A 14,268-nucleotide genomic window follows, 5' to 3' on the forward strand; every position below is an offset into this window, starting at 1 on the left:
CATCTCATCATATCTGCTTTGATTCACAGAAATAAAAGTTAACAGACCTAAAAAAATAAACAAGAAAGATTACAGCTTCCTAAAAGAGCCAATCAGAGAACAGCTCACCAAGCTAGAAGAAACCTCACCAGCTCACCAGGAGAACCCCAGTACCTCACTGGCTTACATCCACAGCTCACACAAACTGATCTCAGATCAGAGGCAAGCTAAAGGAGTGGGCGGAGCCTCACGAGGGAAGTCTTGTTCACAGAGCAGCTGCAGCAGGCGACTAGACGTCAGTGCAGGACTGTGTGTGTGTGTGTGTGTGTGGTGGGATGAGGAGGACGGGTGGACACAGACCAGGACCAGGTCTGACTGGACTCGAGTCAGTGGGTAGAATCTGGACAAAAACCACAACCCGTAACAACCTTCTTGTCCTCCGTCCTCAGACCCTCGTCCTAACTCACCTCTGGTGATAAATTAACCCTTAAAAGTTGAAACACGTTTCTACGCCTGGACACTTCAAGGTGTGTGTGTGTGTGTGTGTGTGTGTGTGTGTTTAGGGGGGTGGGGTAACACGATGGAGAACTAGCATAATGACGATACAACAGATGATGTGTGATCGGGTAGAGAGGTGTGTGTGTGTGTGTGTGTGTGCGTGTGTGTGTGGTGGCACGGCTGAGCGTCCTCTAACAGCAACCCCCCCCAGACACGGGGGTGCTATCGATCTTTAGGTTGGGCTTGTCCCCGCCGACTGTGGCCCCCGGTCCCATGCGCTTCTTGATCTCTGCCGCCATGGTGATGAAGGCCTGCTCTACGTTGGTGGCGTTCTTGGCGCTGGTCTCCAAAAAGGGGACGGACAAAGAGTCAGCAAACTCCTGCCGGGGGGGGGGGGGGGGGGGGGGGGGGGGAGGGGGGGAGGAGAGAGACAGGCTGTAAGCAGACTCGTCACCCAGAGCTGCTCCTGGTTAATTCACGAGCTAACATCTGACATCTTAGGTGTGTTCTTGCTGTGTCGTATCACTAATTCCATGCTGTAGTTCTTTTTTAAAACACAGAGCAGTTTACCTGTGATCCCGCTACGTTTCGTTTGCGGCTGCCGCCGCAAACGAAACGTAGCGGGATCACAGGTAAACTGCTCTGTGTTTTAAAAAAGAACTACAGCATGGCATAACATCTGACATGTTGTGGGTAAATATCAGGTCAGATCCAGAACCACAGCTCTGGTCTCAACCGAGTCTTCACACCGGAACCGGTTTCAGAGACACGCAGCGATCCCCGAGTGTTGCTCTACACACACACGCGCGCGCGTGTGTTTTAGGAGTGTGAGTAGCGCATCACACGTCACATGATGCAGCTACGACCCTCCTTTGTCCTTGAGATTCACTCTTTCACAACAAGCGGTAAGAGTTTTCTCTTTTGGGGTTTTGTACTTTCTCGTTTACAACACTGCCACCTAGGGATGTGAATCTCAGAGCAACTCACGATTTGATTCCGTTCCGATTCTCGGGGTGCCGAATCGATTCAAGAATCGATTCTCGATTTAAATCGATTCATAATCAGTGTTAACAGAGAGTGTCCGCTCCAGGATGAACTACTTTGTTGTACAAGTTAGTTAAAGCTATGGGACGTTTTTATTGGACTTTAAACTGGTCGTGCTCCAAAAATGCTAATTTACAAGGTACACTAAAGTGATTCTAAAACTGTAAACAGAAGCAATCTTTTGACCAAAAGGCAACATTTATTTTTGCTTACCTTGTAAAATATAACTAATCTGTAGTTACCTAACAGTAGCTTTGAAAGTAATATGGTCAAATACTTTTCAAGTATGTGTAGAAACAAGTTACATGAGTAATCCTGAGTACTCACTTATCAACTTGGAAAATAAATATGAGAATATCTCAAATTTCTGAGTATGGAAACAATGACATTCAAGTGCCCTCTTATCAGCAGATTCAAACATAAATCATCTCAGTTTATGGGAGCACAAAAGTAATCGGAGTACTGACTCTCCTAACAAAGATCACAAAAGTGCATCTCAAACCTGTAACGTGCCAATTATTTCAGTTCTCGGAATCGATTCTGAACCTTTATTAATAAGAATCCCGATTCAGACTTGAATCGATTTTTTTCAGCACCTCTACTCAGGGTATCTGCAGGATCAAGGGAGCCAAATTTAAGCTATTTCAGCAGGGCAGTGGTAGCTCAACAGGTTGAGCGGGTTGTCCAGTAATCGGAAGGTTGCAGGTTTCGATCCCGGCTCCGGACAGAGAATTCTGCTGTTGTGTCCTTGGGCAAGACACTTAACCCACGTTGCCTGCTGGTGGTGGTCGGAGGGACCGGTGGCGCCTCGCCTCTGTCAGTGCGCCCCAGGGCAGCTGTGGCTACATCGTAGCTCAACCCCACCAGTGTGTGAATGTGTGTGAATGGATGAATGATACACTAGTGTAAAGCGCTTTGGAGTCCTTACTCTGACAGGCGCTATACAAGTGCGGGTCATTTATCATTTAAAAAAAATTTAATTTAAGCTATAATTTACAGCTATTGCCTGGAACCGGTGCCAACCACGCTGCGATCGTGGGATTAGCATCCAGTTACCATTAAACTTCCACTTCCCCATGGTGCAAGCTCCCACTAGCTTAACCAGCTAATGTGCTCATCTAAAAATAGTCCCCTTTCACAACCAACTGAAGGTGTACGGTTCCGCTTACGCCAACATCGTACACAAATATGCTGAACACCAACTAGAAATTCACGAAAATTTTATAGAAATAAAAGAATCTTGTTTATTGGGTCTTTGGTAATTTAAGACCTTTGGAAACAGTATTTAAGGATTATTTGTCATTTTTAAGGATTTTTAAGGCCTTAAATTTGGAAAAGCTAATTTAAGACGTTTTAAGGACCCGCGGATACCCTGTCTACTGCCAACAGTCCCTAAGGCCCTGAGCTGAGCACAGGGACGCTGCTTTCACTGTCCTGCATGCTAACCTGGGCAGCTACAACCTTTAACAGAGGCGAGGAGGAAGTGCTGGTCCATCTTATTGTGCTGTCACTGACATGGAGATGGGACGGAAACGGACATCTATGCTCAAACCGCTGGACCGGGACAGGAAGTTACTCAGCAGGAAGAATCCTCCAGGTATGAATGATTGTCTGCTCCTTCTACAGACGGCCCACTGGTGGAGACTCTAAAGCAATGATGGTACCTTAGCTGTTGTGTAGTCCACCACCTTCTTGGTCGTTAGGTCAACCTTGTTTCCCACCAGCAGCTTGTTAACGTTTTCACTGGCATACCGATCGATCTCCTGAAGCCACTGCTTCACATTATTATAGGACTCCTAGAGGATGAAGACATGAAGGTTCTGACCAACCACAACAGCACGGCCCTGCTTTCTACAGACTGGCTCAAACAGGACCACTCACCTGATCCGTCACGTCGTACACAACTATGATGCCATGGGCTCCGCGGTAGTAGCTGGAGGTGATGGTACGGAACCGTTCCTGACCCGCCGTGTCCCACTGCAAGGCACCGGCCCGGCAAATTACACAACATGGAAAGGGTTCAGAAATGCTAATGATGTCATCACACAAGTGGGATTCACTGAGTAACAACAAGAATCTCGTTAGATCAGCCACAACATTATGACCACCGTTTCAAAGAAGAGCAGTGGGCTGAACACCTGCCCTGCTGCATCATGGGACACCGAGCACATAAAGGCTAACAGATCATTTCTTAAGGAAAGGATGGAAGAACTTTTCTTTCTAGACGTGGGGAATCATTTAGGAGATCTAATATTTAAATAATTAAGGATGAATACATTTACGACATGTTGGGACTTTTTCGGGCTCTTCTGCTGAACTCAACTAGCAAAGAGATCTAAACGGACCATGTCAGGAGCAAAAGGATTTAGCTTTGCAGGTCCATATTCACTGTTTTGAGTTCTGTGTCCTTGTGCTGGTGGCGTGGCTTCAACACCTGAAGTGAGAAGAACTGAGTGTAACTGCAGCAAAAAGCAAGAAGTGACTCAGTTCTCCACCTAAACCAGCTATAAGTAGCGTAGGCGTGCACAAATGTCCACTTATATGTAGTCCCCAAACCTTCAGTGACACGTTGGGAGCTCAGTGTAAAGCTTGGTTTATGCTTGACACATTTACTTTCCGCTTGGTGATGCGGCTCGCGGATGGAAAGCGCTTCACAACTTGCAGCGTTTATGGTTCATGCGGCTTGTCTCTGCGGTGAGCCAATATTCTCCCAAACTGTAGGGGGCAGCATGGAGCTCTACGGCAAGCATCCAACACTACACCATAGTAGAAGTAAAAATTACTGTTTACAACATGGCATTCCAGCATTTTTAACAGCGTCCTCGTCTTTTCCGACAGTGCGAGCTATTTCTCTCCAAGAATTATTAACAACATGTTGATCACGGTGATCTCTGAGAGCTGAATCATACAAATGTCTGTATTTACGAACCTCTGCCATGTAGGGATGGGTACTGAATTCTGTACTTTTTAAGGTACCGACCGAATTCCATATACCGACCGAGCACCGATTCACGTCATTTGAAACGGAGCCTCGTTTCGGTACCCGTCCTTCATAACGAGAACGTTCCTAGACAGCTGCGCATGCGCAAGAGCGTTACGTTGGTCGCTGCAAGCCAGTTGTAAACAGAGCAGCATGGTAGAAAGAACGCACGCTAAAGCTTGGGTCCACTTCTCTAAATGTGATGGGTAACTGGGTGATGATGAAACCAGCGACAACGATCTAAGTGAGACATCCTCGTCTTAATCTGCTCCGGTAGGTAAATAAAATGTTTAAGATAACGTTAGCTTGATTTGTTAGCTTCCGTTCTGCTAATGGTGCGTTCACTTTCTCCTCGGAACTCAGAATTTCTGACTAGAAGAACATGAACGCGCTCTAAAGTTTGGCTTCACTTTACTAAATGCGACGGGTGATTGGGTGAAGATGAAACCAGCGACAACGATCTAAGTGTGAGGCATCATCGTTTTAATCTGCTCCAGCAGCTAAATAAACTGTTTAAGATAACGTTAGCTTGATATGTTAGCTTCCATTGCCGCCGTTGTTATCAGCTAATGGTGCGTTCGCTTTCTCCTTGGAAATTCTAACTTCCCAGAGGGAAAAATCAAATGAAAAAAGGACGGCAAAAGGAATGAAGATACACAGTAAATTTAGTTCACAGTAAAGATGTTTGCTTCAGTTTAATTATCAGCTTATAAAACTACAAGGACGATGCTAAAATACAAACAGTTGTATGTTATTTATCGTGATATTTATGAAATATGGTTATATATTGAGAAAAATATATATTTAATTATAAAAGAGAATTAAAATATTAAACACTCAAAAGTATCTAAAATTGGTACCGTTAAGTACCGGTATCGATTCCTAGGTACCGGGAATTAGTACCGAATCGATTCAAATGTCAAAGGTACCCATCCATACCCATGCTAGTTCTTGCCAGTCCACCATGTTTTTCCACGTCCGACCGTCCGTGTGGTTAGAAAATCTCCTAGGTGCGCGATGCAAAAAGTTTGGGCCGTGCGGAGGCGCGGTGGAGGGGCGTGGTTGTTAAAATGACGCAATTTTGGTGCATGGAGCCGTGTGGACCTCGCGGACGCATCAAGCATAAACCAAGCTTAAGGAGGATGCTGTACTTTAAACCTGGTGAGGTTATGCTGCCAAACTGCTGTGGAGCCTGTTTGATCTCCAGCTAAAGGCTCTAAACCATCATCATAAACAAGGATTCTAGTTCTGCTGTTGTATTAAAAACACCTGTCTGTGTGTCTGTGCGTGTGTGTGTGTGTGTTTGATGAACCCACGATCTGCAGTTTGATGGTCTTGCCGTCTATTTCGATGGTGCGGATCTTAAAGTCGACCCCGATGGTGCTGATGTAGCTCTCTGTGTAGGTGTCATCCTGCAGAGGAGTCCAGCAAAGGGAGAAGAAGCAGACCGGGTCAGAACATGAGCAGAATCAGTAAGGAACAAAGGCTTCAATAGGAGGAGACACCGCCACAGGCTGGAGGAACACTTACTGCAAAGCGTAGAAGAAGACAAGACTTCCCAACTCCAGAGTCCCCGATGAGAAGCAGTTTGAACAGATAGTCACTGAAATAGAACAAAATCTGTTAACGGTGTTTGGAGTTTGGGATAACCATAACAACATTCCCACTGTGGATTGCAACACTTTAAAGGACTCAGGATGGATCCTCCAGTTGTTGCAGCTGCGTGTTTATCTGTTGCTGTTGTTGTTGCAGCTGCGTGTTTATCTGTGGCTGCTGTTCTGAGCCAGTTCAACACCTGTCCTGTGAAGAAGAGGCCTTTAAAAAGCACCCGCAGCAGCTGTCTCTGGTCTTTAAGATTGTCATCATGTCACTTTACCATCAGGATCTCAGGAGATGGGAGTAAAAATGTTTTTGATGCTGATTTTTATTCATGTGAATTATAGAAAATAAACCATAAAAACATAAAGAAGCTTTAAATGACTTGTTTACTCATCATGGAGACCAGTTTGAATCATCAGGTTGACCTCTCTAAACCAGAACACATGTTGGTGTTTATCGCATTATAAGGTGTTGACACCATGTCTACCTCAGAAATCCCGTTAATGCCCCTCTGGTCATTGAGAACTTGGTGTAACTGCCCTTTTCCCATCTTCTGTAAACACCCAGGACATGCTCTGCAGACACCTCTGTTCATATTTCAGTAGAATGTAAAATAAATAAATAAATAAATAAATAAAATCCATTTTATTCCATTTTACATGGAAACAAATCTTGGCATTCTCCTGACATTGCTTTCACATGACTGGTTTTATCCTGTAACAAAGACCTCACCTGGACCAGGATGCCCTGGTGATATGATTTGGGACACTCATGCTAGGTCCCCTGGCCCAAAACAGACCTGAAGTGGAATCCAGGGGTATGTCCCATTCCTTTTACTGTTGTGCAGGTCTTTCTCCTGTCATCATAAAAACACCTGAACAACACGCCTGTAAGCTGAGCACGTCTGACAGGATTCAAACCTTCTGCCAGAGGCTCCAGACCATAATATGCCTCTGTTCTGAGAAAGGTATGTCCTCTCATTTCAAGGTTCAGGATTCCAACATCTACGGTTACTTCGACTGGTCATAGGTATCAGCCGTCGTTCTCCGAAAAAAGAATCCAATCTAAAGTTCAGATGCTTTCATTACTGCAGCACAACTTCCTCACCGTCGGCTACTTCACCAACGAGTGCCGTTACTGGCCAACACTTAAGAGGGCCAATTGTAATATTTGTGTAAAATAAATGCGGTTTAAATCTTATAAAATCAAACGGTAATGTTAAACATAAATAGTTACAATTAAATATAGATGTACCTGGTTTATTTGAAATATTTTGAATTTAATTCAAGTATAGGGGCAGCAGTAGCTCAGGAATCAAATGGTTGAGCATTCCCAGCAGAGACTGCTGCTGCTGTGTCCTTGGGCAAGACATTTAACGCACCCTGCCTGCTGGTGGTGGTCGGAGGGACCGGTGGTGCTCGCCAGCTGTCAGTACGCCCCAGGGTTGCTGTGGCTACATCGTAGCTCATCATCACCAGCGTGTGAATGTGTGTGTGCGTGGGTGAATGTGTTGTAAAGCACCTTGGGGGGGTTCCAGGACTCCAGAAGGCCATTTACTATTTGTTCACCATATAAAGTTGAATCTTAATATTGACCACTGAAACCACCGAGTCATGGGGCAGAATATGCCGTTGCCTTTTAAACTGCCTACACACACAACTAGACAACACTAGGACCTGTCAGCGCAACGAACAACGTAACATCCATCGCTACTGCAACCCGTCAGACCAGGGGTGTCAAACTCACACGGGGCCGAAATGAATATCTGGGACGGAGTTGCAGGCTAAACTTAATATTTTTTGAAAAAGTGACGGCAAATTTGCACATTTTCTTTATCAACATGTATGCAATTTTGAACCTTTTAATTTGGAAAGAAACTTATTTTTGCATTAACACTGAATGTGGAATAACCAAATTACACACGAGCAAGTCGATTTTAAATTAAACACATCAGTGGTATTCGTTACTTGTAGTATATTCAGCCTTTATGTTTTCTTGTTGTTTATTCATTTTTCATATTTTTTATTCTCCTTTTTTTCTCCTGTAATAAGTGTCATCGCTGCTGTGACGTCTAGCTTTCCCCACTGAGGAGCAATAAAGGGATTTTCTATTCTATTCATCTATCTGCAGCCTTTCCACTTCCTGTTTACTGTAGGTTAAATCTTTTCTCACGGGCCAACAACAAAATAAAAATATCATTTTATCTTAAATGAAAATGCAATTTCTCACCTTTGAACATCTTAGGTGTGTTCTTGCTGTGCTTTATTTCTAATTCCATGTTGTCGTTCTTTTTTAAAACACAGAAACGGTTTTGTTACCTGTTATTGACGCTACAGTTTCGCCGATGGCTGCCGGCTTCTTCGGCTATCTCGTTGAGATAAACGGAGAAGGAAGTGACGCACCACCATCAGCGTCAGCCTGAAGAAGCCGGCAGCCGTCGGCGAAACTGTAGCGTCAATAACAGGTAGCAAAACCGTTTCTGTGTTTTAAAAAAGAACGACAACATGGAATATCTCACCTGTTAACTTTCATGTTTTGGAGCAGAAAAAGAGCATAAAACCAACATATTTAAAGCTCAGTTTGCTCCACTGGTTTACTGTGATGCTCACCTGTTCCAGCCAGATACCTGCATCATGGGGTTGATCTGAGCTGAGGAGGAGACTCCTGTTGTTTTGTTCATCTTCATCATAATAATGACAACATTAGATGACTACAGGTGCTCACATAGGTTTGTGCTGCTGAACATGTCTGAGCAGCTTAACCGCGTTGTTGTGTGTCGGGGAGGAAAAATAAAAACTACAGCAGCCACAGAGTCATGCTGGTTTGAGCGTGTCGCTGCTCGCTTGAGTTACATCAGCTCTGTCTGGAAGTTAGTTGGCAAACTTTCTCGTTGAGTCGTGAACACATTACTGAGCGGTTAAAATCTCCGTTTCTGGGCTTCAACGTCGGCAAATAGCTGAGTAAACTCGGGGCTGAGTGAGAGGAGTGCTTAGTTTGTCCGAGCGCAGCTGCAGACAACGGCAGCAGACGCTGGAAAAAACACAAAGGAGGGGGCACTTCGGCTCCGCGCTAACGGCGCAAAGCATCACGGGAGTTGTAGTCTTTGAGGTAAAATCGGCCAGCGGGTCAGTTTTAATATATTTTTTATATTAATCTTGAGGGCTACATAAAAATGCTCCGCAGGCCAGATGTCTGACACATGTGCATCAGAGCAATGAATGTAACATCCATCGCTACTGCAACTCGTCAGAGCAACAAACAATGTAACAGCCATCGCTACTGCAATAAGTCAACGGGAAGTCCGCCATATGTAATTAAAAAAGATAAAGAAGCAAATACATCCTTTTTCGGCAGTGTTTTCCTTACATAGGCGTAGCCGTGGCGGCCCGCCACGGCTGAAATCCCACCGCCACACCTACAAGATCCCAAGTTTTATTGTTTGTTTATTTATATTTATTCATTTTTTTGCGCTGTTTCCCGAAGAAGCAGCGGGAACTACTGTGTTGTTGCTTGTGATCACAGCCGGCAGGCAGCAAGGAGGAGGAGGCAGGGCAGGGTGGTTACAGCTAGTGATGAGCGTACGGATAAAGCATTTTTGACGAATGAAACGAGTGTAAAACTCGTAAATATCTGTATTCGTGCTGAAGGAAAATCCTCATTGGGTAACTGACTGTCTTCACGCTCTGTGATTGGCCAGTCACATTGAGCGCCCGCCCCTCCCTACACACAAAACTCTGCAGCCGGGACGGGAGCTTAGTCCGCTCGGCCCAGGCATCCACGCGCGCACACACACAGACAGTAACGGATCTCTCTGTGCTTGCTTCATGTAGCCCACTTTTCTTCAGTACTCCCTACGTTTTCTTCAGCTCGCCTCTTTTTCAGTTCAATATTTAAAGTTACTTTTTTCGTAACGTACGTGGTGCATTTGACAAGACAGAGCTGAAAACGGCTCGTGCATGCGTCAGTCACTGCCTCCACTCCGGTCGGGTTTTTAAAAATTATTTTAACTCTCTCTCCCCCTCTCTCTCTGTCTCACACACACCATAATCAACATTGTTTTGTTTAACTGTGTGTGGGGAAAATGCCAACAAGGTTAGGAAAAAATCAGTTTAATCAAATTAAAATAAAATAAAAAGTTGTGTCTGGTTCTAGTATTTCATATTTCCTCGTTCCTACTGCATGAGTTCAGATGTATTAATTCATGAACTTAAATATTAATGTTCTGATTTTACTGAAAAACTTGTTCTGTAATAGTTCCTTTACTATTGTGATCAAAAATATTTCATCTCAGTTCTGAGGCTGCTCTGTAAATAGTTTTGAAATAAACCACACACATAGCAACTTCTGATCAATCCATATCAATTTCAGACTTAAAATAATGTACTGATGCAAACCACACCCACTAATTTCCAAATAATAAATAAGAGGTGCATTCATCTGTGTGTCTCCTTTCATCTGCATTAGTGATATTTTCAGCACCAGAACAATGAAGCAAATAAACAGATTCCTGAGTTTATGTTAGTAATTTTATTTATTAGATGCATCTGACCTGTTCTATTTTTCTCTGAAATGAGATCAAATCAGTGCTTCTATGGGTTGTCTCCTCTCTGCACTAGAAACATGTACTTTATTATAATGTTCACTGTAATGCATCTTGATGTTCTTAACAATAAATTAAATCAAACATATTGGTCAAAAGTGCCAAATATGTAAATTTGTGTTTCAGTCATTTTTATACTGGCTTAAAAATACTTCATTAAGTCTACTAAGCAGGGGTGTAGAAGGTGTTTAACAGGGCCAGCCCAGTAATGATCTTGGACCAAAATAAAGGGGGGCAGAAGGAGATGTTTTTCCAGACGCCAAGAAAAATTAAATGCCAATTCACCCCTGCAAAGTGTGTCACTGAGAGTTTAAAACAGAAATTATTCTTGTGCAAATATTGGTGTATTCACCTTTAATACTAGTTATTAAAATGCAGCAGTTGCTGGATTGGTGCAGTTCAAAGTAGAGTGCATCAAATAAAACAATATTAACATAAAGGTGAGACGTGTCATAATTTCACACCCCCCTTCACCACCACAGCTGGAAAAATTCCTAGGGGAAACACTGTTCAGTATAAAAGATCTAATTACCTCCATCTGTTCATGTCTCCAATAAAACCCCAAGTCGAAAGCTGAGCGTACACTTTATAACTTTTTTCTCTGTGGCATTAAGCTCCATCTTAAGCTGCACGACTTCCTCACAGAACAAAGCTCACGAGTCAAGCTCTCACTGTATGACCTGCTCACTCGGTGCATGTGGTAGCAACATTTTAGAGTTAAAAGTAGTAGTTTTTAGGCACAACACGTCAGACCTTTGGGTACAAAATCTGACTGCTGTGCTGTTATTAATGTCTGTTGTCCTTCAGGCTTGCCGTAGCTGTAGGAAGAAGTGTGAGGGTTTATGGGTGCTGTATGAGCGATTCTGATATATTTTTGTGGCAGGGCTGCATGGACAGTGCAATACCCTCATTCGGGTTGAGAAGAATATCCAACATGTTTGATTTCCGTGTTCTGCCGATCGGGAGCTGGTGGTGAGGTATAATTCAATTCTTGTTCCCCGAAGTATAAATGACGCAAGACTTGCATGAGCCAAAAATAGGACAGTGTATGCCCGGCTTTAATCATCTAAAGTTGATGCCAACATTGTTTCAAAAGAGCATTTTTGGTGAGCCGATGCCATCATTGTGGTTTTTCTTCGCTGTAGCCCCAGTGACTAGCCCAACAAACGTAGAGCGCCGTGGTCTGCAAGCCACAAAACAGGTCAGGCCAAAGGTAGACCAGCTGGGGCTACAACGGAGCATGGCTAGATCGACCTGCAGAGCAAAAGCTTTTTCTTTTTCTACGGTTGGACAGGCAAGTATAGACTGCTAGAAGAAGAAAATATCATTTCTATGCTATACATAAATATGATAAGTACAACACAAGTAACCCAACAAAGTAAAAAAACAAAACAAAACAAACAAAAAAAAACAGGGTGAAGAAATCCCCATTTAGGGTTCTGTTCAGCTGTGGGACACCCCCCCCCCCCCCAGTCTCTCACACACACACTTACACACTTGTATGTAACTTTATATATGTTGATTCTGACCTTCATTTTTGGCCTTAGTGACATTGTATCAATAAAACGCAATGAGATTACGAATAGACACTAACAGCATATTTTAGTTGTATTATTGCTCTCATGAGCTAAATATTATAAATGTATCTAATAGGTTTTTGTTTTATAATCGGCGCCTCATAGATTCTCCACTTGCTGAGACGAACAATGGCAGCGTCTCCTCGGAGCTTTGCTGCCAAACAGCGCGTGACCCTTTCTCAAGTGGTCGCGACCAGAGCCAGAACCAACACACAACAGCTCCAGAAGTCGTCAGCTGACGTGGAACTACCCAGTTCCAGTTATTTACACATAATGAGCTATGATCCGGGCAGCTAGCTACCACTGTTCAGACAGCTTTTAGCTTTGAGTGATACTTCACTGTAAACCACCTTACATGTAAATAAACCGAACACCATTTAAAAATGAAAACTTACTATTCAGGATTCATGGTTTCCCTCGAGACGTGTTTTTTCTCCTGTTGTCGAGTGGTCTGGTCTTTTCCTCCTGCTACAGATGGCTGTAGTCCGGCAATCTGAGGCACTTACAGGGCTTTAGGCTCGTTCCGCTCACTACTTCCGCTTTATTATTTCATGTAGTTCTACTTTAACAATACACATCCCCACTAAATGTTCATATCTTTAATAAATTAAGTATTTTTTCTACCTTTCTGTGTACGCTGTTCGTTAAAGGTTTAGGAAAAGTGCGCAAGTGCGGAAGTGACGAAAAGTGATGTGTCGCAACGCGATAACTCCGCCTCGGTTTATAGTTCCGTGTTTTGTAACTAATGATTAATCACGTTTAAAAAATTGGGGTTCATTTTATATAATAAAATATAATAAAGGCGGCGTTTGAAAATATTCTTTTAACGGTATTATAATATTCAGATAGATTTGGTCACACAAGCATCATTAGACTGGCTGAAATTAAAATTAAAGCCTACAAAATAAGTCAGATAACCTGACCACCACAATTTACAGCTGAATATAAAATAAATGATTTAGGCTGAGTTTGTCTACTGATTGTAAGATTCTGTGTAAAAAAGAAACAACCAGATGGTTTGAAGTGAACTCTGCTGTCTCTTGGTGATGTGAACACATCCCTGGTTGTTAGACTCCATTAAAACCTGGATGGTGGGAGCTTTCTTCAGCTGAATGAAGATAAGACTGAGATCCTCATCTGTGCCCCAGACAAGCTGGTTCACAAAGTCAGAGACTCTCTTGGTCAGCTTGCTTCTCACACCAAACCTTCTGTCAGGAATCTTAGTGACCTTTGACCCAGCTCTCACCTTGGATTCTCATGTCAGTTCTCTTGTTCGCTCTTCCTTCTTCCATCTCAGGAACGTTGCTAAGCTGAGTCTCATTCTGTCCCGCTCTGAACTTGAGACAGTTCTCCACACCTTCATCTCCTCACGCGTAGACTACTGCAACTCTCTTTTCACGTGTCTGAGCAGAACCTCCCTGAACCGTCTACAGGTGGTTCAGAATGCCTGTGCTCGGCTTCTGACCAAGTCCTCCAAACACACCCACATCACCCCGCTTCTCCTCCAGCTTCACTGGCTGCCAGTCAACTTCAGGGTTCATTTCAAGATCCTGGTTCTGGTCTATAGGGCCTTACATGGACAAGCACTATCTTACATTGGTGATCTTCTTAGTCCCTACACCCCCAGCAGGTCCCTGAGGTCCAGTGATCAAAGCCTACTGGTTGTGCAGCACCAGGCTAAAGGTCAAAGGTGACAGATCATTTGCTGCTGTGGCCCACAGACTCTGGACCTCTCTCCCCCTGAGCCTGAGATCAGTGGACTCAGTGGTCTCCTTTAAAAAGCAGCTGAAACTCACTTGTTCAAGCTGGCTTTTGTACGACCTTCTTCACCTCTCTCTCTTTATTCTGCTCTCCCCACCTATTCCACCTTCCTCAGGATCCATTGATTTCCCTCTTTCCTGTTCACTCTCTCTCTTTCTTTACATTTTTAAATCGCAATTGTCTATTTTTGCTCATTTTAAATATGTTTTATTCATTTTCTAAATTCTTTT

General features: G+C 43.6%; 1 protein-coding gene across 1 annotated transcript; it reads right to left on the reverse strand.

Annotated features, from left to right (window-relative positions):
- Nucleotides 1–455: 455 nt before the first annotated feature.
- rab1ba (zRAB1B, member RAS oncogene family a) lies at nucleotides 456–12,899 on the reverse strand. The gene is made up of 6 exons (XM_015958093.3): nucleotides 12,673–12,899; nucleotides 6,032–6,104; nucleotides 5,818–5,913; nucleotides 3,403–3,498; nucleotides 3,186–3,317; nucleotides 456–857 (listed from the first exon to the last, which is right to left on the reverse strand). The coding sequence occupies exons 1-6, from the start codon at nucleotides 12,684–12,686 to the stop codon at nucleotides 669–671; spliced, it is 600 nt and encodes a 199-aa protein (XP_015813579.1). The 5' UTR covers nucleotides 12,687–12,899; the 3' UTR covers nucleotides 456–668.
- Between the last annotated feature and the right edge of the window lie 1,369 nt (nucleotides 12,900–14,268).

Source organism: Nothobranchius furzeri, chromosome 3 (assembly GCF_043380555.1).
Source record: "Nothobranchius furzeri strain GRZ-AD chromosome 3, NfurGRZ-RIMD1, whole genome shotgun sequence".
Classification (NCBI taxonomy): Eukaryota; Metazoa; Chordata; class Actinopteri; order Cyprinodontiformes; family Nothobranchiidae; genus Nothobranchius; species Nothobranchius furzeri.

What these genes read in the sequence shown, in the direction of transcription:
- rab1ba (XM_015958093.3), bottom strand. An exon ending in TGTACGACGTGACGGATCAG is followed by an intron (nt 3,318 to 3,402) that starts GTGAGTGGTCCT and finishes TTCATCCTCTAG; the next exon opens with GAGTCCTATAATAATGTGAA. An exon ending in TGGACTACACAACAGCTAAG is followed by an intron (nt 858 to 3,185) that starts GTACCATCATTG and finishes CCCCCCCGGCAG; the next exon opens with GAGTTTGCTGACTCTTTGTC.